Source organism: Mesoplodon densirostris, chromosome 6, assembly GCF_025265405.1.
Source record: "Mesoplodon densirostris isolate mMesDen1 chromosome 6, mMesDen1 primary haplotype, whole genome shotgun sequence".
NCBI lineage: Eukaryota > Metazoa > Chordata > Mammalia > Artiodactyla > Ziphiidae > Mesoplodon > Mesoplodon densirostris.
In genome coordinates, this window is record NC_082666.1 from 133,318,766 (window position 1) to 133,345,780 (window position 27,015).

At 52.6% G+C, this 27,015-nt stretch overlaps 1 protein-coding gene across 3 annotated transcripts in view; it reads left to right on the top strand.

Moving 5' to 3' along the window:
• Positions 1-27,015, top strand: part of SH3RF1 (SH3 domain containing ring finger 1) — a 151,397-nt gene that overhangs the window by 100,575 nt on the left and 23,807 nt on the right. For all 3 annotated transcript variants that reach the window (XM_060102687.1, XM_060102685.1, XM_060102686.1), the window contains exons 5-8: positions 13,523-13,825; positions 18,132-18,242; positions 24,649-24,791; positions 26,149-26,319. In XM_060102687.1, coding sequence (XP_059958670.1) covers positions 13,523-13,825; positions 18,132-18,242; positions 24,649-24,791; positions 26,149-26,319 — 728 coding nt within the window. The remainder of the gene's footprint in view (positions 1-13,522; positions 13,826-18,131; positions 18,243-24,648; positions 24,792-26,148; positions 26,320-27,015) is intronic.

The following is a 27,015-nucleotide window of genomic DNA, read 5'->3' on the forward strand; positions in this document are numbered from 1 at the left end:
GCAATACTACGTGCTAGCACCTGGCGTGTGAGGTGTGGGCAGGTGTAGAATTGCGTGATAGGCATAAAAGATCCACCCACGGCAAACCCAGAGTCACCGGGAGTCACTTGAGTCATGAGGATTATTTACTCTGACTTCGGTTGGAAAGATAAACTTCTGCCCAAGTGGAAAATACTTTCATTCTTCGGCCTCTTGTCTTTCACAAGAGTATTTTCCTCATTTGAACCACGGTTTTGCCAGTTGAGACGAGGTGAACAAATCATCTCTCCTGGGGAGACTGTGAGCTTCCCTTTGATGTCAGGCCATCGGATGGAAGTTTCTGGCACCTGGGGATTAGCATGGGGACTCAGCCTTTAGGGGAAGAAGGGGTGGCAGATTTCAGTAGCAAAACCTCCGGAAATGCAGCCGTTCAGGTGAAGCGTGAACCGTCTTACAGGGCAGCCTCACGTGGAGCGAAGCCAGCTAACCGTGGGAATCAAAAAACCGGGGCTTTTTCCTAAATAATGTCTTTCTCTTCCTCTGTAAACCCCTTTAGGGTCCAGACCATACCTCACTGTAAAAACAGACTGTGTTACAAAAATCCACTTGCAAGTTATTTTCTTCTACCTTGTAGATGTACATTGAGGTTTCCACCAGTGTTAGGTGCTTTTGCTTTTTTCACGGTGCTGCTTCCCCAGACTGTTACCCCCCAAGGTGTGAGAAGGTTGTGTGTGATGATGTGTCTCAGAGGGCCTGGCCCTGCTGTGTCCTGTGCACCGTGGTTTGGAGCTCAGATCGGAGCGTGACCCAGAGGATAGCAGTGGTCCTGTAAGAGAATCTCAGCGCCACGTCTCGTGAGGAAGTGAGTTCAGAACTGAGTCTGCAGAGTGGCATCTGGGCTTGTCACAGCGGAAGCTGGAACCCCGACTCCTGCTGGCTGGCTGGTTCGTGGAGATGCCCACGGAACTTGCCTGTGGCAGAAACTCTGAGCAGGATGGGCTGGGGAATGGGATGCAGGCCTGGAGCAGGACCTCCGGGGTCGAGTTGGGAGCTGAGTGTCAGCGGTGGCTGGGGAGAGAGCTGAGTCGGGGGACCCAGGACGTGAGAGGGTGCTGGGGCGCTGTGCCCTCCCCCATGCCTGCTCCCCACCTCCTGTCCGCCTGCCCCCCCAGCACCAGGACTGGGTGCCAGGTTCCCCGCCTGTATCACAGGAGGTGAGAAAACAAATGACCTCTGATTAAAGTACCAGGTTCTTCAGGGTGTGAGCAGAGAAGGAGAGTCTGGCTGGGGGTGACTAGGGAGAGAACGGCCACGTGAATGTCCTTGAATTCTGCCCCTCAGGCCTCTGTCAAGATGAGGGGTCTCCTGCCTTGATCACCATCATGCTCCCCCGGAGACTCTCCCATCAGAGCCCTGAGGCTGTGGGTTCTGTTCTGTAGGGAAGATAGATGTTTCTTGGGGAAACCCAGGGGACTCTTGGAGACACCATGTCAGGATATGTGTACAAGGGTGTATTTGTCAAATAGTGAGTGTGCTTTTAAAAAGGAATCAGTAGGGCTTCCCTGGTGGCGCAGTGGTTGAGAGTCCGCCTGCCGATGCAGGGGACGTGGGTTCGTGCCCCGGTCCTGGAAGATCCCACATGCCATGGAGCAGCTGGGCCCGTGAGCCATGGCCACTGAGCCTGCGCGTCCGGAGCCTGTGCTCAGCAGCGGGAGAGGCCACAGCAGTGAGAGGCCCGCGTACCGCAAAAAAAAAAAAGGAATCAGTAGCTTGCTACTTTTTTTGTTCAGAAATATCAGGCTTCTCCAAAACGGAATGATTTTAACACCCTCATTAATTCAGAGCTGACTCATTCATATTTCCTGGTCATTTGGACAAAGATGATGTAATTCTTAGCAAGCCAAAAGTTTGAATGAAGTAAGTGCTAAATATGGCATTTTAGATGATTTTCAAACATTGTTATGTATTGTAGGCTTATGAGCTATACATTTTTATTAAATGTGTCGTACAGTATTTTGATTCTTAAGTCATTCATGTAAACTCACTGACCCAGTTTTTTCAACAAAAAAAATTGTTTAGCAGCTCTGCTGCAGATAGAATGTAAAAGTGAGCATTCCTCGTGTGCAGGTGGCGTGAGGTGGGCATGGCCTGGTGGGCAGGTGTCTGGCTCTGTAGCTAACTGCCAGAAGGAAGGGCTGCGTCCTCGGGTTAGATCGCTGCCCCGACGTCACCTCTGTGGGCACACCTGCCCTCACCACCTCGTCTAAAGGGGTTTGCCTCACCCACCAGATGCTGTGATCCTGGAAAACCTTGGGCTCGGAGCCCAGACGGCCTCGATTCCAGTCTTGGCTGGACCGGTGATTGTGGCGTGACTGGTCTCCTCATGTGTAAAATAGTAGAGCCCTCAGGGTGAGGTCGTCCAGTGGTGCTGTGCGCTGCCTGCAACTAGTAGAGGTGTGTAGGGGGACTACGGCCGTCACCACCGCTGTCATTGTAATCACCCACCGCTTCTTGTCCCCTGTAGCTGTCTCACCTGTGGATGTTACTGTCTCCCAGTGTCCGCCCTGCATAGAACGTGAGCTCCCAGGGTCAGCGTCTTGTCTGGTTCGCCCGCTCTCCCGAGGTCCCCGCGTGTCGCCTCCCGCTGGTTGACCCTCAGTAAACATGGGTTGAATGAATGAGTGAGCGACCCAAGGACCTTTTGAGCTGACATCAGGAATGAACTGTTTCAGATGTGGCCAACTTTGACATTTTTCAGCTAGAACGCCCAGCATTCGCTCCCCAGCCATGTATTTTCTCATCGGTTTATCTTAGTGCTACATCCGGACCCCACCATCCTCAAAGCACAAGGTCTCTCCGGTGACTTTAGGGAGATTGTTTTTTAATGAAGCTGGGTGAATCTTTGGTTATGCCTAGTTTAGAATTTTCCAGACTAAAGTAACGGTGGCCGTACTCTGTGGATGAGATCCTGGACCCTCTACAGATTATCTCCTTGATACGTTCTGAGATGAATTTTCACCTATTCCTTTGGCTCACTTTGAGCAGATGTAGGGTGGCCTAATCGTTAAGGATACTCATTCTTTTAAAATAACTTTATGGAGTTATCAGTGACATATAATAAACTGTGCACATTTAAAGTGTAAAGAGGTTTGCTGTTTTCAAGTTTCAGAATCAGACAAATCTTTGGAGATATTTCGGTGGCCAGGGAACAGAACGGTGACATCAGCTTTAACTGTGGAAAGTCACGTGTGCGGGTCTCCCGGAGCACCAACGGCCTTCAGGGGGGCGATAGCTTCCTTTGCTGTGGACATGGGGACTTGGGAGATGTCATGTGTTTCAGGGAATTACAGGTGCAGGTTTAGGTATCGGGTTTGAAGTTGCCAAGGTGCCCCTTGAAGGAGCTAAGAAGAGCGTTGTTCACTTTACTTCTTAGAGTCTTTGTGCTACAACAGCGGTCCCTAACCTTTTTGGCACCAGGGACTGGTTTCGTGGAAGACAGTTTTTCCATGGACCGGCGGTGGGGTGGGAATTGTTGGGGGATGGTTCAAGCGCACGTTACATTGATTGTGCACTTTATTTCTATTATTATTACATTGTAATATATGATGAAATAATTATACAACTCACCATAATGCAGAATCAGTGGGAGCCCTGAGCTTGTTGTCACTTGCCACTCACTGATACGGTTTTGACGTGAGTCTGCAGTTGATTTATGATGGTCTCTGTGCCGTCAAACCTCTCTGCTAAGGATCATCTGTATTTGCAGCCGCTCCCCAGCACTAGCATCACCACCTCGGCTCCCCCTCAGATCATCAGGCGTTAGATTCTCACAAGGAGCGCACAACCTACATCCCTCGTGTGCACAGTTCACAGTAGGGTTCGTGCTATGAGAATCTAATGCCACCGCTGATCTGACAGGAGGCGGAGCTCAGGCGGCAATGCCAGCGGTGGGGAGCGGCTGTAAATACAGACGGAGCTTCACTCACTGGCCCGCTGCTCACCTCCTGCCGTGCGGGCTGCTTCCTGACATTCAGCCGGCTGGGGACCCTTGCTCTGGAGAGTAATGAGAAGCGAGGATCAGAATCGTCGTCTTTGATCTCTTAATCAGAGAGAGCTGATTGAACAATGTAAAAAGATATTTTGTTGTTCGTATTTTGGGATGTATTCTTTTCCTTTTAACTGCAAAAGTGAAATGTTCAATTCACTGAAATCTTTTCTTTTTAAACGAGAAATGTAGGAAAATTGGCGGGGGGAGTTGGAAAGAGAATTACGATATTTCTTGGCTTCCAAATACCCCTTCAGTTCTGAAGTGAAGTAATTTTTATAAAATACATTTAGAGAAATTGTTGGGAAGTCAGGAAGGCAGTTGGTTGCCACACTGACTTTCTCCCTCCATTTTTGAGGTAAATTAATTTCTATAAATGAAATCTAGAGTTGCTGTTGAGGAACCGGTGACGGAGACTTACCCCGTGCCCAGTGTAATACATTCGTTCACCTCCAAGTCTACACCGGCCCTGCTTTGAGTAGCGCTTTCAGCCCCACGGGCTCTGTCCTGCGCCGCGGGTCCTTGTATCCTCTGAGAGCTGTCAGCTTGGTGCAAGTAATAGTTGCATTTTGTTTTGCCACGATGGAAGGGGAGAGGATCTCTGGATTCCGAATTTCTCAGGACAGAGGCAGGTCTCTGGACTCCAGGAAAAACCCCTGCTCGCTGCAGACAGCTCGAGGCAACCTGGCCAGACCCAATCAGAACAGGAGCCCTGTAAATTAGGTAAGGATTTATTTAGGGCAGTTTGCGCCCCATCTATCATGCAGCAGCCTCTTTCCAATTTAAGAGTTTCCTTTTGTTTTCCATCAGGAAAACATTCCGGGAACTGAGATTCTAAAGATGGGTTAATGTGTATCGACTTCTCGCTTCATGAGCAGGCAGTTGCCAGCACTCTGGGTACTTTCATAGAACATAAACCTGCAGGCGTCCCGTGGAGCCTAGAGCAGAGGCCAAGGGTAATGACCAGTTGGTGTCTAATGTCCGCAGCGCTTTCCCCCAGGAGTCCTCAAATTCTTCAGCCTGGCCGTATTCCCCTGGGCCCTCACTAAGTTGGTCTGATGATTGTTCCCGGAAAATTCCATACCTGGGAATTTTCCATACCTTTACAGCTCATCGGGGATGTTTCTTGGTCCATGTGTCTGTGGAAAGCTCACCCTTTCTTCAGGGTCCCGATGAAAACTATCATTTCTCATGAAGCCATTCTTCCCTGATTCTCCTTTGCAGAAACAAAACAGAGCAACCCTCTCCTTGTGTCAGACTTCCCTCGTATGCAGCTTGTCCATTCTTACAGCCTGGCACGTGCCAAGAGTGTAGTTATGTGTGTATAGGATTCAGTGTTTTCCTGGGAGCCACATCGTAGATAAAAAAAACATTTTTAATGATTTTATTTCTATGGTATAATCACATTCCAGAAGAGTTGGAAAGGAAAGAAAGAACCCTTAGGCCCATCACATATAATTTTGGTGAATATCCTTCCATTCTCTTGCCCTGTGCTTTATTTAATGAGACCACACACATGATTTTGCCTTTCCCTACACTATTACAGTGCTACTAACCATCAGTTTTGTGACTGCATAATAAACATTTTAGGAGCTAAACTGTAATTTAGTTAATTATTTTTCCATTTTTTAAACAAGTGTCTTGTTTAGGGACACCTAGCCAGTAATTGAGAGGTGAATGGTGGTCTTTCTCAGACAGCCCGTGTCTGCCCTAGACTCCTGCCCTGAAGTTGCCTCCGAGGACATGTGATGATGGCTAGTCTTCCTAAGGTTGGTACAGAGTCACTGTTATTACCAAGCTTCGCTTAAGAAGTGTTTAGTTCATTTTGATTTTTCATCAAGACTAGTGACAACTTTTCAGGGTTGAACACGCAGAAGGTTAATTTTCAGAAATGATGAACTATTCAACAATTTCAAAGAACTGAGGTTGCTTTTTTTAAGAAAAAAAATCACACATTCATTAAAACCACAATATTTTAAGGTCTTAAATTTTATCATTTGAAATTTTTATCACATTGCTTTATACACCCTAAATTTGGTAGTAACTAAAGCTTTTTAAAGAAGTGAAGTAGGGACTTCCCTGGTGGCACAGTGGTTGAGAATCTGCCCGGCAATGCAGGGGACACGGGTTCGAGCCCTGGTCTGGGAAGATCCCACATGCCGCGGAGCAACTAAGCCCATGAGCCACAACTGCTGAGCCCGCATGTCACAACTACTGAAGCCCGTGCGCCTAGAGCCCGTGCTCCACAACAGAGAGAAGCCACCCTAGTGAGAAGCCCACGCACCAGAATGAAGAGTAACCCCCGCTCGCTGCAACTAGAGAAAGCCCGCGCACAGCAACGAAGACCCAATGCAGCACCCCCCCCCCCCAAAAAAAAGCAGTGAAGTAGGTGCAGTTTAATCAAGCAAGGGCTGTCTTGTGCTCTGGAAGAGACAGAATGCGTGTTCTGCATATTTGTGTGCATCTGTGGCATCTTGACGAAGCTTCTGGGAAGAAGCTTCCCTGTAGCGAAGTAGACGTGTTTCAGGAAGGGTGTCGGGAGGTGGTGTGGAGCAGCTGCCCTGGTGACAGTGGAGTGGCCTGTCCCCCAGGCCTCACGGGTGTGCGAGCAGGCATCTCTGCAGGCGGGAAGGGGGAGGAAGGTCCCCAACCCCTGTGCGGGGTCACCGCATGGCCTCTTCCGTGCCGATTCCTTCCTGGCGGTCTCTCTGTTTCCCACCCGCTGCCCCCAACACTTTGGGTTCCAGGGGAGGGGGGCGAAATATCGTTCACCGGTTTATTAACTGATTACATATCAACATGGGATTTCTGTCCGTGTGTCCTGTCACGTCAGCAAATGCTTGCTTAGAATTTAATGGCAGTTCCATATTCCTAACCTCCTGAGATGTATGTGTGTATATTTCTTCCTGCATCTACTCACGAGGTCCTTGGAGATGGAATGTGTCGTTGAACGTATCCTTTGGGTTACCAGACATTTCTTGTTTACTGTGTGTGTTTGGTGAGAGAGAAACACACCCCAGATATGGTGTCTTGTCAGACCCAGGAGCACAGGGCAGTGAGCTGGCCCAGGGTTTAAGTCATCCACGGGGCGCGCTCCTGGGCACCGTGATTGATCTGTCGCTGCCGAGGTAATGGTGGGCCTGCCCTTCAGCCTTGACCTTCGGGGTCCAGCTCCCCCCGCCCTCCGTGCGTGGTCGCTGGTGGCGTCTCTGTCGTCCTGGGGACGGGGCTGTCCCTCTGCACCTGCCCTCCCAGAGGGGGCTGCGTCCGCGCACCTCTGCTGCTTTCCGTTTCCGGTGTTTGCTCGCCCGGGCTCCCCTTCCTGTTGGGGGAGGGTCGGCCTCTCGCCGTCCCCGTGCTGTACGCCGTCAGCACCCCCCTCAGTGACGGTGCCCCCTCCCTCCTCCTCTCCTGCCAGAATCCCCAGGGTCACTCGCTCAGTCCCTGCGGGCATCGCCCTCCGGGCTGCCGGCTAGCTGCTGTCCTGCTTTACCCTCCCGGCGACGGTGACCCCTGCCATGATGCTTGCTTCTTCCTTTCCCTGCAGAAGCCCCCGCCCGCCCCACCCCCCACCCCCACCCCCACCCCCACCCCCACCTCCACCTCCACCTCCCTGGTCTCCTCGCCGGCGGCCCTGGGCGCCGTCGCCCCCTCCTGGCCTTGCATGTTCTTCACGCTTCCTGCCCTGTCAGAGCCCCCCGCTGGCAGGGCCTGCAGGACTTCCACGCTTGGCTTGCAGGGTGCTTTTGTTTTAATTAGTTGTTCAAATGGAAAATCAGGAGGTTTTACATAGGCTTAAATGTCTAGCTTTCCTTTAAAAAAGAATCAGCTGACACTGGCAACAGCTGAAGAGAGAGAGAGAGAGAGAGAGAGAGAGAGAGGCGCGTGGGGAGAGGGGGAGACAGGGGGAGGGGGGAGAGAGGGAGGGGGAGGGGGAGAGATAGGGGAGGGAGGGGGAGGGAGATAGAGAGGGGAGAGAGAGGGAGGGAGAGATGGGAGAGGGAGGGGAGAGAGGGGGGAGAGGGGAGAGGGAGGGGGAGAGGGGGAGGGGGAGAGGGGGAGAGAGATAGGAGAGGGGAGAGGGGGAGGGGGAGGGGGAGAGATAGAGAGGGGGAGGAGGGGAGGGGGGAGGGGGAGGGAGAGGGGGAGGGGGAGAGGGGGGAGAGAGAGGGAGGGAGAGAGAGGGAGGGAGAGGGGGGGGAGAGAGAGGAGAGAGAGACCCTCCCTAGGTCGCTGAAGCGTCCACCGTTGCTGCCGGCGTCCCCTGACCTCTCCTGCCCCAGCTCTGCAGACACATGGCGGCACAGCCCCCGATTACTGCTAGAAACCCAGGCTCCGCTTCCCTGGTCCTCTTCTCTCCCAAGTCGAGGGGATGTTTCTCTCCCCACGTCCGGCACTGCGCCCCGCTTATAACAGTCGCTCAGAGAAAGCAGGGGCGAGGGGAGGTCTCCCCGAGCTTTAACTCCGCTCACCGTGGACCCGAGGTCTCGGCCTCTGCCTACTGTGAAGGGGGTCTTTCTGTTTGGTGTTGAACAAAGGCATTTGTCCCTTGTATGGGCATAAGACTTTCTAGATCGCGAAGTCCAGCCTCATGTGACGTCTGAGAAACAGGAGACACGCCCCCGCATCCCCCCAGGTGACGGGGCAGGTGAAGGACAGGCTGGGCCTTGAGTGATGGTGACAGTAAACCGCGTTCGTGGGGCGCATCGCAGGTGACAGGCGCTCTCCCCGTGCCCCCTGGTTCCCAGGACAGAGGCTCCCGTCCTGGTGTACAAACCTGAAGCCAGGGCATTCGAATGGCCCCTGCTGTTCCTCAGCCAGCTAGGATGGGGGCCTGAGACCGCCTGGGCCTTTCACCTCCGGGCTCGGATGGTCCTGTCCTCAGCTCCCCTGAAGCAAACTTCTTTCAGGCTTTCGATGACGTGCTCCCGCCCTTCATCCCTTACATTTCATAGTCAGAAACCCGGAAAAGAACATGCTAGCGTATTTATTTTCCAGTCACCGGGGCCACCGGAGGGGAAGGTAAGGGACTGGTCGGCGAGGCAGGTTCTGCCGAGCGTGGGGCTGGCAGTGCTGTGTTCCTGGCCAGCGGTTCGGGCCCAGGACGGTGCACGGAGGTGCACGGAGGTGTCCTTCCCGTTCCGCACATTCTTTGCGCTTGATGAACTCAGGAGACGGTCCCCCCCACCCCCCGCCGTGAGCCCCTGATGCCCCTCCGGGGACAGTCTCGCTGTGCCCTGTCCCAGCTGGGATGCAGGCAGGAGGCCAGTGCCCAGTGGATGGCAAAACTCATACCAAACAAAGGGCGTACGTGTCTCCATAACTTTATACTGATGACATGCTGAAGGGATAACATCTTCCGTATGTTCAGTAAGATACCTTATTAATTTTACCTGCTGCTTTTTACGTTTTAAAATGTGGCTACTGGAAAGTTTCACATTACACGTGTGGCTCCTGTTCTACTCTGGTGGGACAGTGCTGGTCTTGAGTCCATGGTTCTGAGCGGCCAGCACGTCTTTATTCGTTCAGCACCTCTCTGCAGACGCCTAAATGGAGCTGCTACCTGGGGGGCGCTCCCGGAGCCATTAAAGAGGCTTCTGACTACGCCCTTCAGTCTCTCCGTTTATTCCTCTGCTGTGGGGAAGTCGCCTTTTATGAATGAAGACTAAGCTTGCTTTTGTATTTAGATCATCCAAAAACAACAGCCTTGTTATCCAGATTGCAGGGAAGGACGGAAGACTGACGGAAAAGCAAATCCCCCATTGCCCTCGTGTAAAAACAGTTTGCAGAGGAGTGTAACGTGAGGCAGACACTCATCTCTACTTTGTAGGGGTGGCGGCATGAATTGTCCCTGGGGACTGGGCACTGGGCCTGGCAGTGCAGCAGAGGGTTCTCCCTTTGACCCTGGCTTGTGAAGGTGGCTTTTCAGAGCTGGCAGGAGAGGATGGATGCTATACAAGCTGCTGGGCCACTGGAAGAAAGAACACACTGTCTCTGTTTCAGTCTTTACACAAAAACAAACATCCTCGTGGTTCAGAGACAGACGGACAAAGGGAGGAACCATAAATATACTAGGAGAAAAGTGATTTTATTTGTAAAATTGATTGTAGAAAAATTTTTAAAGCATGATGTTAGCTTGAGATGCCATAATGGAAAAGGTGAATAAATTTGCACATCCAAGAAAAATGTATATATGACAAACATATCAAGTTAAAAAACAAATTGGAACAATGTTTCTAACTTAATGGAGATATATACACATTCATATACATACATGCATACGTAGTATATTGAAGAATGATTTTTGTACTTTGTAGAGAGCACTTATAAATCTATAAGAAAAGTACAACTCAGTCGAAAAGTGGACGAAGTGTGGGAATAAGGAAATCCTAGGGAAAGAAAAAAGACGCTTAATCTCATTAATAGAGAAATACAAATTAAAAGAAAATACAAACTACCTCTTCAGCTGATAAGAGTTTTTAAAAAATAATTGATAACACCTAATATTGAAACTGATAGATTTTAAAAAATGATTGATAACGTGTAATACTGTAACTGAGAGAGGTAACACCTAACACTGTAACTGATGGAGATTTTAAAAAATGGTGACACGTAACACTGCTAACAATGTTGGGAACAGGGACTTTTTATTCGCTCTCAGAGATGGTGAAAATGGACACGTTTTTGGAGTGCAATTAGGCACTATCCTTCAAAAAATGCTTTAGGCTACACTTTGACCTGACAGCTTCCATTTTGGGAGTTTGCCTTGCAGATATGGTTGTTCGGGCAGGATGCACAGAGGGGGATGCAGCGGGTACCATGCGACCAGCCTGCTCTGTTCACGGGAAGGGCTTTTCATGAGATGCTGTGAGAGGAGAGAACGTACGTGCTGCTTGGTTGCATTTGTGTTAAAATTAATCAAGCAGGTGCTTAGTTAACAACATCTACATAAAAAGTACATGGAAGGAAAAGGGTATGTTCCAAACTGTTGAGTGTGAGAGAACTGGGACACAGGTCGGCGGGGGAGACAGAGGCAGAACCTGGCTGAGGCCCATCACTGTTTACTCACCGTAAATCTACACTATTTCCTGTTTAAAGTAATGAACATGTATTACTTTTGTAATATATATTTTAAAGTCTTTATCTGCCTTTTATTGAAAAACCATCATGTTGAGGAACAAACACCCCAGTGGGTTATGAATTAGAAAAGGTCTCTCTGCACAGACCTACTATGTGTAGCCTCTGATGCCCAGAACCTAGAGGCCGATTCCTCTGCAAAGCTTTATATAAAATGGTAACTATTCAACTTAGTTCTCATTAAATTTTTTTGCTCTCTTTTAGAAAAATTTAAGTACTGTATTTTAAAAAGACTGTATTCTCTTTAGCAAAGAGGCCAGCTGCATACACAGAAAATATCTTGATGTTTCTTAAATTGCCTTGTTATTACTGTTATTATGTCAGTATTTCCTTTCTCGTGTTTATTTATGCTTCCGGTAGTTCTCAAAGACTAATTCCTTCTAAATTTCAGGGTTTCCCAAAAAGGGACATTTACACTTTTAAGATCAGCAAATCCTACGGGCCCCTGCTTTCTGCTCCAGGCTGCTGAATTACCTGGTATCCACCCTGAGTCTTACCAGCTAGTCCTCACCCAGGGCTGGGAGGAAGGTGTTTTAGGGCACAGATTTGTTTTGTGGGTGGACAGTGAACTTAGGTGTTGTGGCTAGAGAAGGTCATGGAAAGAAAGCCACACTGGAGCTCGTACAGAGTTCCTCGAAATTCCATGAAAAGCCGCCGGGTCCTTGCTTTCCTGTCAAGGTGAGCTCACCCGGGAAGGAGGCATGCCCAGACCCCTGAGCTCTGGCATCGCAGTCCTGGTCTTCCGTCTCACTGGGTGCTGGCTTTGGGGTGAGGGGAATGAAGGGACTGGTCTGTCTGCTCCAGTTTCAGACCCTCGTCCCCAGCCTGTGCAGGAACAAGGACCCTCGCCCCACACAGTCTGCTGCTCCAGTCCTGAGGTCTGGGCCACTCCTGCCGTGAAAACAGAGCCGTGGCCTTGCTTCCTTGGGCATATGATTCTCTTGGGGCCAAGGCAGCATTGTGAATACGGGGTCTCCGGGCCAAACGCCGCCCCTTCCCAGCAGCCCAGCCTTCGTCCCTAACACCCGTTGGAGTCATGATTCCCCTCCCCCTGCCCCTGGCACTCGGGCATCGCCCGGCATTACTGGGGCGTTACTGCCTGCGAGTCTTGAACGTTTGAACGTGGGTAGAATCCCTGCGGTCTGAAGGGGGGTAGGCCTGCGATAGAAACGCTGTCGGGTCCCGTGACGGCGGGTCCCCAGGCAGCCGCAGGAGCCCTCTTAGTCGGTTTTCGTCTGGAAGCACTGCTTCAGGGCTCAGTCCCCAGCTTCCCGAGGCGCTGGTGCCGGAGCAAGTGCACATCTTTCAGTATCGCGACAGGATTTCCATCCTTCTGGGAGGACGTCCTCGTCCACGGCTGGGGAGACACAGCTCTAAACCAGTTAGGTGCGCAAAGAGCATGTGATGAAAGAGGCACGTGTGCAAGGTGCTGGGATGGGAAGACCCCCGCTATGCTTACTGTTTCCCCAGTTCTCTCCGAGGAGCTTATTGTTTTTCATCTTCATGGTTGTTAAGAGGTTAAACTCCGCCCGATGTTTCCCGTCACTGTACTGTCTGGGTAAGTACAGATGCGGCTGCTTGTCGTGCAGGCTTTCTAGAAATGCTGTGTTTGACCTCAGGGAACAGAAACTCCCTGTGTTCTTTCTTGCTGGCGTTCCCAGCCCCGTGGGCAGCTTTTGACAAACCGTCGGGCCCCAACTTTGCACTCAGACAGCTTTTCAAACAGGCCAAGTTCACTTGGCAGCAAGGCTTGGATTTCAGGTCTCGACGTGTTAGAACTCAAAATGTAAGCTCAGGAAAATCGCAGGCACGCGATTTTCAAAAGTAAAAGTAATCAGGAGTTTCTGCCGACACTTCTGTGGGGGCCCCCCCAGAACGGGGAGGTGGGGGCGGTAATTCCCGTGGACGTGTGCCAGGCTCACGGTGGCAGTCGTGCCCGTAGTCACCGCCGGCAGCTGCCCTGCAGGTCCGGATCTGAGCAGAGCCCAGCCGTCACCCAGCAGTAGAGGCCGCCCTGGGACCACACGCCCTGCCCCCCACGGTTCCTGCATTTCCTCAGGGGCCGAAATAAATCTGCATTTGTTACTGGCAACGTTTAACATTAGATATTCTGAAGATTCTTGGGGGGAAAAAGATGTTCTTAATCTTGCTGGTGTTGCATTGGAATTGTTTGTCCTTGGTTTAGCATCTCTCTGTGCTGTACGTATAGTGCAGTCCTCGTATTGAGAGAAACGACATCTCACGTGGGAACAAAGGTGTACTTGCACCTGCAAACTTTAAAGTGATGATGCTCAGCTTTAGATACAAGGGTGTGGAGAATACCTGTCATCTGACCTTCTCGTGTCCTCTGCTGGTTTGCAGTTTAACTCGGCGGCCAAGCAGCTGATCGAGTGGGACCAGCCTCCCACGGGGGGCGTTGGCGCTGGGGAGGGCGCCCCGGCCGCTGCCCCAAGCAGCGCGGCCCCCAAGCAGCCCGAAGCCAAGAAGAACACGAAGAAGCGGCACTCGTTCACCTCCCTGACCACGGCCAGCAAGGCGTCGCAGGCCACCCAGCAGCGCCACTCCATGGAGATCAGCCCCCCGGTCCTCATCAGCTCCAGCAACCCCACGGCCGCCGCGCGCATCGGCGAGCTGGCCGGGCTCTCGTGCAGCGCCCCCTCTCAGGTACCCGCACTGCCCAGCCCCGGGGCCACCATGGTGTCAGCCTTCGGGGGACAGCAGCTCTCCCAGGGCAAAGCCCTCTGTGTTTGTGCGTGGAAATGGGGTGGGGGGGAACCAGCCTGGATGTCCCCAGGTCGGCTCATTCACCTCCAAAGGGCAGTGCGGCAATTACAATATGACTCCAGTCAAGCTGAGTGCTTTCCCCACCAGGCCCCCATTCAGCGGGAAACTAGAAATTGGGCTAGCGTTATTTTTTTAACTCGTTATTCCAACAAGACTTTGCATGGCCTTAAGACATAGCTACGTGTTATTCTTGTGTTTATAAAAATACACACGATGATTGGGAACGTTGGTAATTCATCTGGCAAACAGGTCTCGAGTGCCTTCTTACAGATGCTCTGGGTGCCGTGCACGCACCGTGTACCCAGGATGGAGAAGACATGGGCTTCTGTGCGTCAGACCCTAGTTGTGGTCAGACTGAGCCTCGGGCCGGGGGGCCACCCAGGTCCCAGGCGGCTGCAGTTACCCAGGCAGAGGACAGCCGTGTCCTCTACCACCAGAGGCCAGAGAGCCGGGTCCTGAGCAGCCTGCTATAGCGGGAGACACTGCTTTCAAGTCTTGTGTTTCATCTTAAAATTCATGCAGGTTTTATATACATTCCACTGTGCTTTGTAAAAACAAACATATACTGCACAGGTTGATGTATGCCTGTTTTGGACCACGGAATAAAAATGTGCAGTGCAGCATTTGGCATTCCTTACCAAGGTTATCGAAATGCCCCTTGATCCCGTCCTACAGGTCCACACTGGATCTCGTAGTTTCTGAATGGGATTGTGGCTCAGCAGCGTTATTAGGTGGTGTGGCCGTGGCACGTGACCCTGCAGGGGAAGTAGGACATGGACACGCACACAGAGATACACACATGGACACACACACACACACACACACACACGGAAGAGGGCAGAGGGCAGGGGGCTTTGTCTGTTCACTGCTGTTCCCAAGCGTCAGACAGACAGTAAGCAGCGTAAACATTGGTTGAGTGAGTGAGTCACTTGGACAGTGTATAGAGGAGAGCCAGGAAGGGATCAAGCCTGTGGAAATAGACACGGTTCCAGATCTGAGCAAGGAGTACGAGGGGGTGACCCTGGAGGGGTCAAAGCTGCAGGGCCCCCTCTGAGGGAGGCTCTGACGGAGGGGCTGGTGACGAGGGCTCTTCCCTATGGAAAATCGGGTCGCGGGACTGTGTTTTTCATTTTGTGACCTTAGCAGCATTCACAGTGACATTTGCTTGAAATAAAAGGTGAGCTTCTGCTGGGACTCGGGGCGGCTCAGCAGGGCACAGACTTGGAGGTGTGGACAGCCGTCTGTGGCCGTGGAGAAGGTGGAGGGGAAGGCGGGTCACCCAGCGTCTGTCCCAGAGACCCCGGTGTCGGGCATGGCGCTGGGCGTGGGCACGGGAGGGCGGGGCTGTTTGTGTCTTGGCCGCAGTAGCTGAGGAAACGGGATCCTCTGTTTCCATGAAGACAGCCTCCCCGTGTTCTAACAGGTTCTGTTCTCAGTGCTAACATGTCGCCTCAGGGAGAAGTTATTTCTAGAAGAGATGGGAGAGGTTTGCAGCGCTGCCTGGGTTCTCCAGCCTCGGCTCCGGCACGCACACCCGGCCCCATCACCGGGCACTACGGGCCACAGTGACGCAGGACCAGCCCAACCCAGGACGGACCTGCTGTAGATGTGACGGGCCCTAGGCTGGATGTGTCTCCTGCTTTGGGCCTCGTGTCCTTCTTGCTTTTGTTTCACGCGGTTTGGTTGCTTTGATGAGAAAATCCAAAGCACGGGGCCTGCAGCAGTGAACGTTCATCCTCTCGCACCCGAACGAAAGCCACGTGGAGGGGGTCAGGCCACTGTGATGTCGCCTCCGGGTCAGCTCCCCTGTCCGGGCTCGTCCTCGTGTTTCCAGATGGCACTTAGAGATCGCACTGTCACGTCGAAATCCTGCAGGACACAAGGGAACAGACAGCTTGCTTGCTATCGTATCGGTGACTCTGGCACCGTCAAATGCGAGAACTGGAAGGTGGTTTGTAGGCTGTGCCGTCAGGCAGGTCCCCGGCACAGGTGTGCACAGATGTCTGTGATGGGCGTCTGTAAAGCACGTGGTGTCACAAGCAGCTAGGCTTCGGTCTGCTCCTCTGGCCGCGCCCTAGATGTTTCGTGCCCTCTGCCAGCTTCAGGAGAGATTCATGATGTTCAGTGCTTGGTAGCATTTTTGTGTTGCCGGCAGCTTCAGGGGAAGCAGGAAGGTCCACCCACTCTTTCCTCTTTGCTTTCCCCGCTCTCCACGTAGCCCTTTCCTGGGGAGGAAGCCGAGCCAGTGTGCAGCCCCATGGGAGGGAGTGAGCACAGTAGGAAGCCAGGCTGCCCGACCTGCTCAGGGCGCTCGTTCTGGACCTGCCCCGCTCGGCCCGGTCACTCCTGCCGCTGGCTTCTGCCTTTAGTCATCCTTTGGTGACTGTCTCTTCCTTTACCCGTGTGGAACTGGGGCCTGCAGGGTCCTGCACGTCCAGGGCCGTGTGGGCAGAGACCCCAGGCGGCCTGTGGTCTACCCCATGCCCTCACAAGGTGACTGTCCAAGTTCACGGGCTCGTTCAAGGTCATCACCCTGCCTCCCGGTCTGGGGCTCTTGGCGAGATGTCAGACACTAGTGAGGACTTCCTCCGCGACCTGTAGGGTCAGGCCCTGGAAGCTGAGTTTTGGCAAGGTTTTCCCACCCGAAGGTTCCTAGGTAACAGCGTGCACTTTGAACGGAGGCTCATTTGTCTTCGAAGAAAGACTTGTGTTTCCTGTGATGCCAACTTGCATCTCAGAGTACGTACTTGTCCTCAGAGTACGTACACAAACAGTTTTCTTGAATAGGATAGCTAGAGGCCACTAGGTTTTATCCTAGGATGAAAAATCCATGTGCGTCTCATTAGAAATTGTGTGGAAATAGACTTTGGTTCACAGGAGAGACCGAAACTGAGGTTTGTGGGGGAGCCTTTGTGGAGGTGCCCCCTGGCTCTGCTTATGTTCAGTCAGTGTATGAGCCGCCAGGTACAGCTTTACAGGGATGTGGATTCCACGTAGCTCAGACTTGACCTGTGAAAATCAGCCGTGTGCTAGGATGCTGGTTGTCCTTTCCTGGCAGGAAATGAAAGTCCTTCAGGCCATCTGGGAACTGATCTCTGAGCCTCTCTTTGTCCTAATAATCTTTTTCCTAATTATTGGGATTGAGGAAACTAGGTTTGGGGTTAAGTTTTTGTTACAAAAAGCCCAGCAGTTTTGGTGGAACATTGTTTCCTGGGGAGACAAGGTAGCAGCCAGCCTCATTCCTTCAATAGTGGAGGAAGGACTTCCCGTGTGTGCAGGAACCCTCGCCCTGGGTCTGCGGTCACACCCGGGGTGCAGCGGGCGCGAAATTGATCAGGTAGCCCGAACACCTGCGAAGAAATGACCTGAGTAACTTTCTTTCTAGTCAGTTAATCTTGGGTAGTGTCGTAGATAACACACCCGTTCTTTTTTTTTTTTTTAAGACTTTTTTTTTTTGATGTGGACCTTTTTTGTTTTGTTTTTTTGCCTTTATTGAATTTGTTACAATATTGCTTCTGTTTTTATGTTTTTGGTTTTTTGGACCCGAGGCTCATGAGATCCTAGCTCCCTGACCAGGGATCAAACCCGCACACCCTGCATTGGAAGGCAAAGTCTTAACCGCTGGACCGCCAGGGAAGTCCCGATAAGACACCTTTGAAAACAGCTAGTTTGGCTTGACCCTGTTCCCTGAAATGTTTTGTAAATAATTGCCTGCGATCGGCAGTCTGGGCAGCTGCATTTTAATTATGCATCCCCATGGAAGGTACAACAAGTCATGAGAAATGATCCTGGAGATGGCACGATACCTTAAGCATGTCGTGTAGATTTAACGAGTTGGTGGACTGGTGAGCATTCAGGACAACCCACCGGGACAGGATCCTCGGGAAGGTGTTCATGGGCTAGTTGCAGGCCAGGCCGGTCCCAGCAGCACTCACGTGAGGCAGCGGCCGTGGATTCTGTATGTGAAATGTCGTCGTGACCAGTGTTTGTCACGTGGCTCCCTGGCATCTAACACACGTCAGGGCCTCAGTACGTTTGGGCTGGATAACCTGCAGGGGATTCCGCCTTCCCCCAGTGATGGGAGCTGCGGGTCTTGGATGTTTAGCTGTGACTCGGTACCCGGGGCTTAGCTGGTCTCATTTGTTGTGCGTGCGTGCTCTGTTACTCACTCTTTTTTCCTTGGCAGGTCCACATAAGTACCACCGGGTTGATTGTGACCCCACCCCCGAGCAGCCCGGTGACCACCGGCCCCCCGTGCACGGTCCCGCCAGAGGCCCCCTACCCGGCCGCCCTATCGGTGAGTGTGCACCACCGCCTCCCGCCCGACCCCCACGCCGGCCGCTCACAGGTGCACAGCCCTGTGGGCCGGCTGCCGCCGTCCTGACACCACAGCTCACCATGACGCTTGGGGAGGGTGGGGTCTCTATCTCTCATTCTCTCTTATTCATTATAGCAAAAAATCACAAAGTCTCAGGCCGGTAGCCAGCGCTTTATTTTAATGGCAAGGGTCGGTGGCCTGAGGCTCCAGGAAGAGCTCCGGGAAGTACTTTTAATTTTCATTAAAGGTCAACCTGATTTTCTGAAGGCTTATTAACCTTTGCTTCTTTTGGGTTTCTAGACCAGGCGTGTTTATGGAAGTACTGAGGGAGCTGGGATCCTAGAGGCCGTGTGGTTTGCCTCGGGTCACGCGATGCGTGGATTCCTGTCTCCGATTACAGTTCCCCTTTCGGGCTCCTGGTCTTCTGTTGGTCTGTGTGACTGGCCTCCCTGGAGGTTATCAGATGTGTGATTCTCCAGAAAGCCCCGCAGCCTGCAGACAGAGTCTGAACAAAACTGCTGAGTGCTTTCAGACAGCCTAAGGGGGAAGTTAACAGGAAGAGGGAGGGCAGTCCAGGGAGGCTGATACAAACAAGAACTCTGTGGGGAGAAAACTGAAAAGGAAGAAATAAGAAATTCAACCTTGGGAAGCAGGGACACAATTAATTCACATTCAGCCATTTCATCCCAGGATTATACAAGAGAGCCTGCCTGTCCAGCAAGAGGATGGTTTAGTAACGCTGTGTCTATGCCAATTCCATTTAGTGGAAAACTAATTATAAGCAGATCTGTTGCCTGTCACCCCGGGAGATGTCTAGATCTCAGAGTCCCTGGTCGGCTGGCAGGAATGCTTTGGATTTAATATGTTAGGTTTAAGTGGAAAAATCTCGGTAACATGTGCCCTCTATCTTTCATCAACCCGGCAAGTATCCTGTTTAAAGTGTGAAACCTTTCCCAGGACTTTGAGTGCGATCGCAGCAGGCGCAGGCGACGTGGTGGGAAGGAAACCAGGCTTTTCCTGGTGTGGATTTTACTTTATTTATTTATTTTAATTATTTATTTATTTGTTTAGGCTGCACCGGGTCTTAGTTGCGGCGTGCATGCAGGATCTAGTTCCCTGACTAGGTATCGAACCCGGGCCCCCTGCATTGGGAGCGTGGGGTCTTACCCACTGGACCACCAGGGAAGTCTCCTGGTGTGGATTTTAGGTGATAAATACCTCTGCTAGACTAGGACATGAACATTATTTCTAGCACTTTTTTCATAAGTTGAGACTTTTTTTTTTTTTTTTTTTTTTGTGGTATGCGGGCCTCCCACTGTTGTGGCCTCCCCCGTTGCGGAGCACAGGCTCCGGATGCGCAGGCTCCGGATGCGCAGGCCCAGCGGCCATGGCTCACGGGCCCAGCCGCTCCGCGGCACATGGGATCCTCCCAGACCGGGGCACGAACCCGCATCCCCTGCATCGGCAGGCGGACTCCCAACCACTGCGCCACCAGCGAGGCCCGAGACTTTTTAATCTTTTATTCAGAGTGGAATTACGAGCATGTTGTCCTGTACATCTCACAAGTAACAGTTAAAATGTTAAATATCTAATAACAGAAGCAAAACTGGTATTACATCTCTCTCATTCAGACATCAGACTCTTCATGGCAGGGAGGGTTTTTTTCCAGCTGATTCTGTGAGGGGAGGAGGATGCAGAGCTTGTTCTCGTGTCCTGTGCACAATATGGCAGAAGAACTTGTGAAACAGGTGCTGGGTGATCCCTGATCCTCTGGACCAGCTGAGAGGTGTTTAGCTACAAGATGTCACAAGGTAGCCAGGTCAGGAAAGGCCAGATACAGTCCATGGCCAAGTTGAAATCAGATTGCACCCAACAGTGTGTAACCATAACTAAAACAAGTGTGTGGGGCTTCCCTGGTGGCGCAGTGGTTGAGAGTCCGCCTGCCGATGCAGGGGACACGGGTTCGTGCCCCGGTCCGGGAAGATCCCACATGCCGCGGAGCGGCTGGGCCCGTGAGCCATGGCCGCTGAGCCTGCGCGTCCGGAGCCTGTGCTCCGCAGCGGGAGAGGCCACAACAGTGAGGGGCCCACGTACCGCAAAACAAAAACAAAAACAAAAAAAAACCAAGTGTGTGCATTTGTGTGTGCACTTAAAGAAACAAAATTAAATGATGTCATGTTCTCAGGATAGCCAAGACATACTGAGTCCATTGTCGCCCGTGGTGGGAGGATCCGGAGGGTCAGGGCAGGATTCTGGACGTAGGGACGGGACCGCCCAGCTTGGCAGCGTGAGAAGCAGAAGTCAAGTGTTTGGAATCGGCAGCAGTTCTGACGACCAGAATGGGGACAGGATATGGACAGGACCTCCATGGCGACCACAGAGAAAGACCCTGGCATCTCAGGAACCAAGGCCTCTTGATCCATATCAGACCGCCCTGAGGGCGGCAGGCGCACAGGACGCTTTCTCGTTCGTGAAGCCCTCGTTGAGGGTCCGGTACCTCCCGTGGACAGAGCTGGGTGATGGGGGCACAAGGACAGCGAGACGGTCTCTGACTCTGCAGCCTCCTGAGTTCCGACAGCAGCCTCCATCCTGAGCCTCCGCTGTGCCCAGGGCGCCGGAAGGGCCGCTCCCCTGACCTGCTGCTGCTGAGAACCCCTCGGATGTCGTTTCTGCAGAGTCAGCGAACAGTGTGCGTGTCTCTCCTCACACGTCAAAGGCAATTGGTGAGAGAAAGTCCATTCCCAGAGAGGGTGTTTTAATCTACCAAATTCTTAATTACATCTCCCTTCCGACATCACCTTCCAAGAATCTATCTGTCTCTGGCATTTTTAAATATACTCTTTAATTTTTTTTCTTTTCTTCATAGCTGTGCCCACGAGTGGCTGACTGAGTTCCAGGGAGTGTCCAGATGAGATGAAAAACTCACTTTTCCATCTTCTTAATTTTATTGAATTCTGACCCCTGAGTGTTTTTTTGAATCGCTGGTTATCAGTGCCTCCATTTTTCTGTTTCCTACTCGTTGTTTAAAAAAGGCAGAATACTGCAACGATTGCACACATGTGGCCGTGTGCAGGCAGGGACGCTCTGGGAATTGGTGGCACCGCTGCCCTGAGGAGGGATGACCAGCCGCGCCTCCTGCTATCCCCTCGGTGGCCAAGCACATGTGTGAGTTCACGGCACAGGAAGACCCTGAGAGAGGTTGAAAGTGGGTTCATCGGAATCGGATGTTCAGGAAGGAATCTTGATGGGATTGGGGGGTGTTAAGTGGTCTTTGCTCAGAGGACCCAGAAATGCCCAGAGTCTATGCCAGCGGCCACTTTTCTGCCCTGGAGAAGAGGGAGGGGCACACGTGAGGACACACGTGAAGGACGGTCGGGAAGAACATGGACCTTTTACCGTCAGAACCCGCGACTCCATCCAGGCAAAGCGCTTTGCTGGTCAGCGGCCTGCAGCCCTCACCCAGGGTGAGGACCTCGTGGGGCTCGACCCCCAGGCGCCTCGGGGCTGGGTGCAGGGAGGGGAGAGAGGAGGGGGCCACGGTCCGTCCGTGAGCTCTCACCGTCCACTAGCGGATGTGGCCCGTTGGTGGCCTGGAACTGGTCACACATACAGGACACTTCTTTCTTGGAGGGAGCCCGAGGACGGCCCTCAGAGACTGAGCCGGGGCTAGAATCTGCGTTTCTGACCCCAAACCCTTGGCGTCCTCCACGGTGTAAAGCTGCCTCTTCCGAGGGATCAGTGGGTCGGGGACAGAACCTGGTCAGGGCGGACGTGACCGTGTCCCACCACAGACCCTGCCCCCCGAGCCCTGGTTTTAAGCAAAGTATTATTCAGAGACCGTCGTCGTGGCCTCAGATCATGGCCGCGTGGAGAGGGTAGGAGGGTCTGGATCTGCAGAAGCACAAGCAGAGGCCTGCTTTGGCGACAGCGCGGCCGACGTCCGGTCCCCTGCGTTGGACCCCAGAGGCCCGGTCCCGCTCCCCTGGCCCTCGGCCCCTCCACGCGGCTCAGCACAGGCCCGCTTCCCAGCCCTGCTGCTTTAGGTCAGTGTCTGGTGCCGGCAGTGACAAGCGTCATGTTGGCTTCTGAGCACTGTCGTGACCAGAGGTGTCCTGCACCCCCAGCAGCCCGCAGGTGCCTTTGCTGCGGCAGGAGGGTGTGTCCCGGCCCCCGGCGCGCAGCCGTGCGGTGATGGGAGGACGCGGTTGCTCCCGCGCGTCCACGTCCCCACATTCTCTCGGCGTGGGGTCTTCACCACGCAGCCCACGGGACCTCCTGGCCGGCCCGGCCCTGGACACGCTGGGGCCCTGGCATCTGACCGGCCCCAGAGGGCAGCCACGCTGGGGAGCCTGAGTGTAACCGCTAGTCTTTCTGTGCGCTTACCCCCCCACGAACGCGCACACACACGTGCACATTTCTCCGAAGATACACAGCCCAGCAGTGGGGAGAAGTCTGCCCAGTTTTACCAGCACCACCCGTGAGAGAGAGAGCTGCGTTCTGCCTGCAGCACCACCTTTGGGACCTTCGAGACCCTCCTCCCTCGTGCCAGATCTCAGATGCCTCCTGACTCACTCTTTGTAAAAGTCACCTATACCAGACATTCCCTTACTGCATTCTTTAACTATAAGAGGTGATGTGTTCTTATATTTTGTCCCCACCAGCGTGGCCTGTGTTTTTATCAGCTCCCTAGACTGTCTTTCCTTTTTTTTTGTCTTTTTCCGCATCGGGCCAGTTGAGCACAGCCTCTGTTTCACCGCCATGAAGGCGCAGCAGTTTTTCTCGGCTCCCTTTGCCGGTGGAATTCTACTCCGAGAGCCGAGTGGGCCCCTGGCCCTGCTCTGAGTGATTCCAGGGGTGGGTGGCCTGGGCTCCTTTTGTCTTCTGTGTCACCTGCCCCCCACGGCTCCGCGGCTCTGAGGTGAGGCCTGGAGAGACTGGAGGAGACGACTCAGGGGTGATTTCGTGCCCTCCGGCTACTGTTCTGTTCAGTGTCCTTGCCCAGGACCCGCCCGGGTCAGGTGCGCTGAGCCTTCTACCAGGATTATCTCGATTTGTCTCCACTTTGTCTCTGAGACCAAGGGCATAAGTGCTTGGCCTTCTCCTGGTTAAAGGTGGTAAAGGCTGCAGGGCCCGTGTGTGCCTCCCCGGAGCTGCCCCGGGGCGCAGGGCGGCCTGCTCTGTGACTGTCGCCACGACCCCGCCCACCCTGGGACCGCAATGCGCAGTTTATCCTGCACTGGGTGTCCTGCCGCAGCTGCAGGGTGGAAAAAGCCTTCTCCGAGGTCGAGAAATTAAATACAATGTGTAAAACGGTTGCAGCGTGTGTCTGGAAATTTGATATCCTTTTCTACTCAGTTGATTTTGTTTCTGGAACTGTGTACGTTAATAGGCAGATGAAGGAAACGTTGATGAGATTGAATTTTTTTTTCCAAAAAATAGAAACAAATTGCTGTTCCCTGTGTTTAGAAACCGTGGGGTTTTTTCTTCTTTTAAGCTGATGTGGAGACGCCATGCACACCTCCCAAGGGGCAGTCTTCAGCCTCTTTATTTCTCCTTTGATTCGGTGTTTACGTGGAATGGTTCAAAGATTTGGGGAGGGCAGGCGAGGTAGGGGTTTGGGCAGGTCTTTGTGTGCCTGTTTTCCCAGGAGTTTCGGTACCCAGACCCTAAAGAATTATCCGGGGTGTATAGATCAGAAGGTAACAATTGCTCCATTGATTCTGAAAAGGCACCGGAGTCCTGTCGGCAGAGCCCATGAAGGAAGCAGCAGGTGCTCACGGTGTACTTGTTAAAGATTACCAGCCTCGATAGTCCTAAATTTCAAAAGCTGGCAGAGCTAAGAAGAGAATAAACAAAAGTAAAAACAATGGCCCAGGGATTGTGGCTTGCTATTGTGTGTGATTTTGGGAAACCAGGCATCAAAGGAAATTTTCTTTTGTGGGGATGGTTTGCAATACAGTGCAGCTAAATTGTTTTCCGTGGTGTTTTAAGTTTCGGGTTGCAGAAACAATCACAAGTTAATTCCTAGCGAGCAGGGTGACATCATAGCCGCCCCCTTGAAAGGCGTTCGGGTCCTGGTCCTGGTTTTTGCACTTAGAAGTGCCATCAATGTTAAAATTACACGCAGTTGTGTCATTTTTTTCTTTCCCTTCTCCCAGGTGTGATGACTTACCTGTTTGGGGAAGGGGTCACTGTGGCTCTAAGATCCTAAAGGGTAACAAAGAGGACTCTTTTCCAAGGAGGCTTTTGCACAGGGCAGCTGCTTCTGCTCTGTGTGGATTCCACCGATGTCTTTTTTCACGGGTTTCTGATTCCTCTTCCCTCCTCTTTGCCGTGAAAGATGTGCATAAATCATTTGTTTCTTCTTTTTTGTCTCTCTCTCCAGACTATGAATCCTCCTCTCCCCCCGCCCCCTCTCCAGGAGGCCACCCCCATGGGCGCTGTTGCTGCTCCCGGGATGGGCTCCAGACCCGTGGCCGGACCCAGTGACCAGACCACACACTCACGGCCGCAGACGCGCCCCAGCGTGTAAGTGCGGCGGCCTTTCTGGCCGTGGACTGAGCCCAAGCAGAGACGCGGGGAATGGCTTTCTGGGGGTCGCTGGTGCCAGGGTGGTGTCGTATGCTTGGTCGTGCGTGTCATTCATTAGGAAACAGAAACTAAGTAGGTCTGAGGATGGGCCACCGGGCAGCCGGCCTGCTGAGTGCGGGTCTTCCCGGCCTTCCTCTGCCACTCCTGCCAGAGCTTTGTCCCCACCTTCGTCCCCTGCGTAAGGATGCTTGGGAACAGGGAGGGGCTGAGCAGAGGCCAGACCTAGTAGAGTGTGCGCGTGCAAAGCTGCAGGTCCCCTACAGTGAAAAGTCTGGACATTATCCCGTTCAGGGGCTCCCCGTGGCCGAATGCAGCTCGGCATTGGAGGCTTTTCCCCTGTGTGGACTGACCCAGCAGACGCTCGGAGCCTGGTTCACGTGGCCCGCCGAGCTGCGGGCTCCACGTGTCGGGGCACAGTCCCGTGCACACAGGAGCTGTTGGGGGCTCTCTGCGATCTGCACTTGCCTTGCCTTTGACTCTTGCAAATTCCGTGTCTACCCTGGCTGAGCTCACAGACACGGGTGCGGCCGGCCTTCGGGTTCAGCCATGTACCAAGCTCCCCAGCGGGATTTTGAACCGTATGTTCCTGCCGGGGCTGCTTCCCAACTCTGACCGGGGCCATCTGAAGGGCTCAGTTTTCCCAGTGGGCACCTGACACCCCACAGCAGGCTTGCACCCTGGCAAGCTGCATGAATTCCTTCGCACCCATGAGTACCGTGTGGAGGGGTCGTCGCCTTCACACCGGGAGGACCAGGTGGGCGGTTCTGAGTCAGGAGGCCGCTGTCTTTTCTATGTAGGTGGCAGTTCAGTGGACAGTGACCAAGGCCACTCACAGCTTAAAGTATTGTACTTTCTGTTTACTTTTGTGTGAAACATCTAAGGCTTTGTGCCAAAGAAGAGTTTTTTTTTTTAATTTTTTTTTTTTTTTTAACCCCACAGTTGTTTATTTATTTATTTTTGGCTGTGTTGGGTCTTCGTTTCTGTGCGAGGGCTTTCTCTAGTTGTGGCAAGTGGGGGCCACTCCTCATCGCGGTGCGCGGGCCTCTCACTGTCGCGGCCTCTCTTGCTGCGGAGCACAGGCTCCAGACGCACAGGCTCAGCAGTTGTGACCCACGGGCCTAGCCGCTCCGTGGCACGCGGGATCCTCCCAGACCAGGGCTCGAACCCATGTCCCCCGCACCAGCAGGCAGACTCTCAACCACTGCGCCACCAGGGAAACCCCAAAGAAGAGTTTTGAGCATCTTGGGGTCTGTCTGTTACTCAGCTTGAAATCGGCTGTTTTTTCCTCTTCTAGGTATGTTGCCATTTATCCGTACACCCCCCGGAAGGAGGATGAGCTGGAGCTGAGGAAGGGGGAGCTGTTTCTCGTGTTTGAGCGCTGCCAGGACGGCTGGTTCAAGGGCACGTCCATGCACACCAGCAAGATAGGGGTCTTCCCTGGCAATTATGTGGCCCCCGTCACAAGGTAGGGCTCTGAGTAAGTGGTTGCTGAGTCCTAAACAGAGAAGCTTTGTCCTTTCCCATGGTTTTCAGCCTGTCCAAGATTCCTCCTCCCATTACAACTGCTTGTTACACAGCCGACATTTTAAAGATCCCTATCTGTATTTGCCGAAATCCCTTCTAATTCTCAAAATTTTAGCTTACTCTTCACATGGATATATGTGAAATTGTAGGTTTCTACCAATAAATGTACTGGGTTTTTAAATGTACTGGGTTTTAAATTATTTGCTTTAAGTTACATGTGAGAAGACTCAACTACACCATTTTCAAGCGATATTATTAATACTCTATGTGATGCTTACGAGATGCCAGACACGCAGATTTCTAGATGCATCACACACGTTAATGCCACGTCCTTAAGCAGCTGCCTGATGTATGTGCTGTTGTGATCCCCACTCAGCAGCTGAGCCCGTAGAGGTGGAGAGGTTAAGCAACTCGTCTGAGGTCACCTGGTGAGGAGGTGCTGAAAGCCAGCCGTTTATTCCCGTAGCTTGGCCGTCACCTCTGAATTCTCACAGTTATTTTCTGCCGTACAGTCAGAAACAGAATTCCTTCAATATGACACAGCTCCTTCACCCTTCTCAAATGAGGGCAGTTTTGCTCCCCAGGGGAATTTGGCAACGTCTGGACACATTTTTGATGGTCACAATGCGGGGTGGGG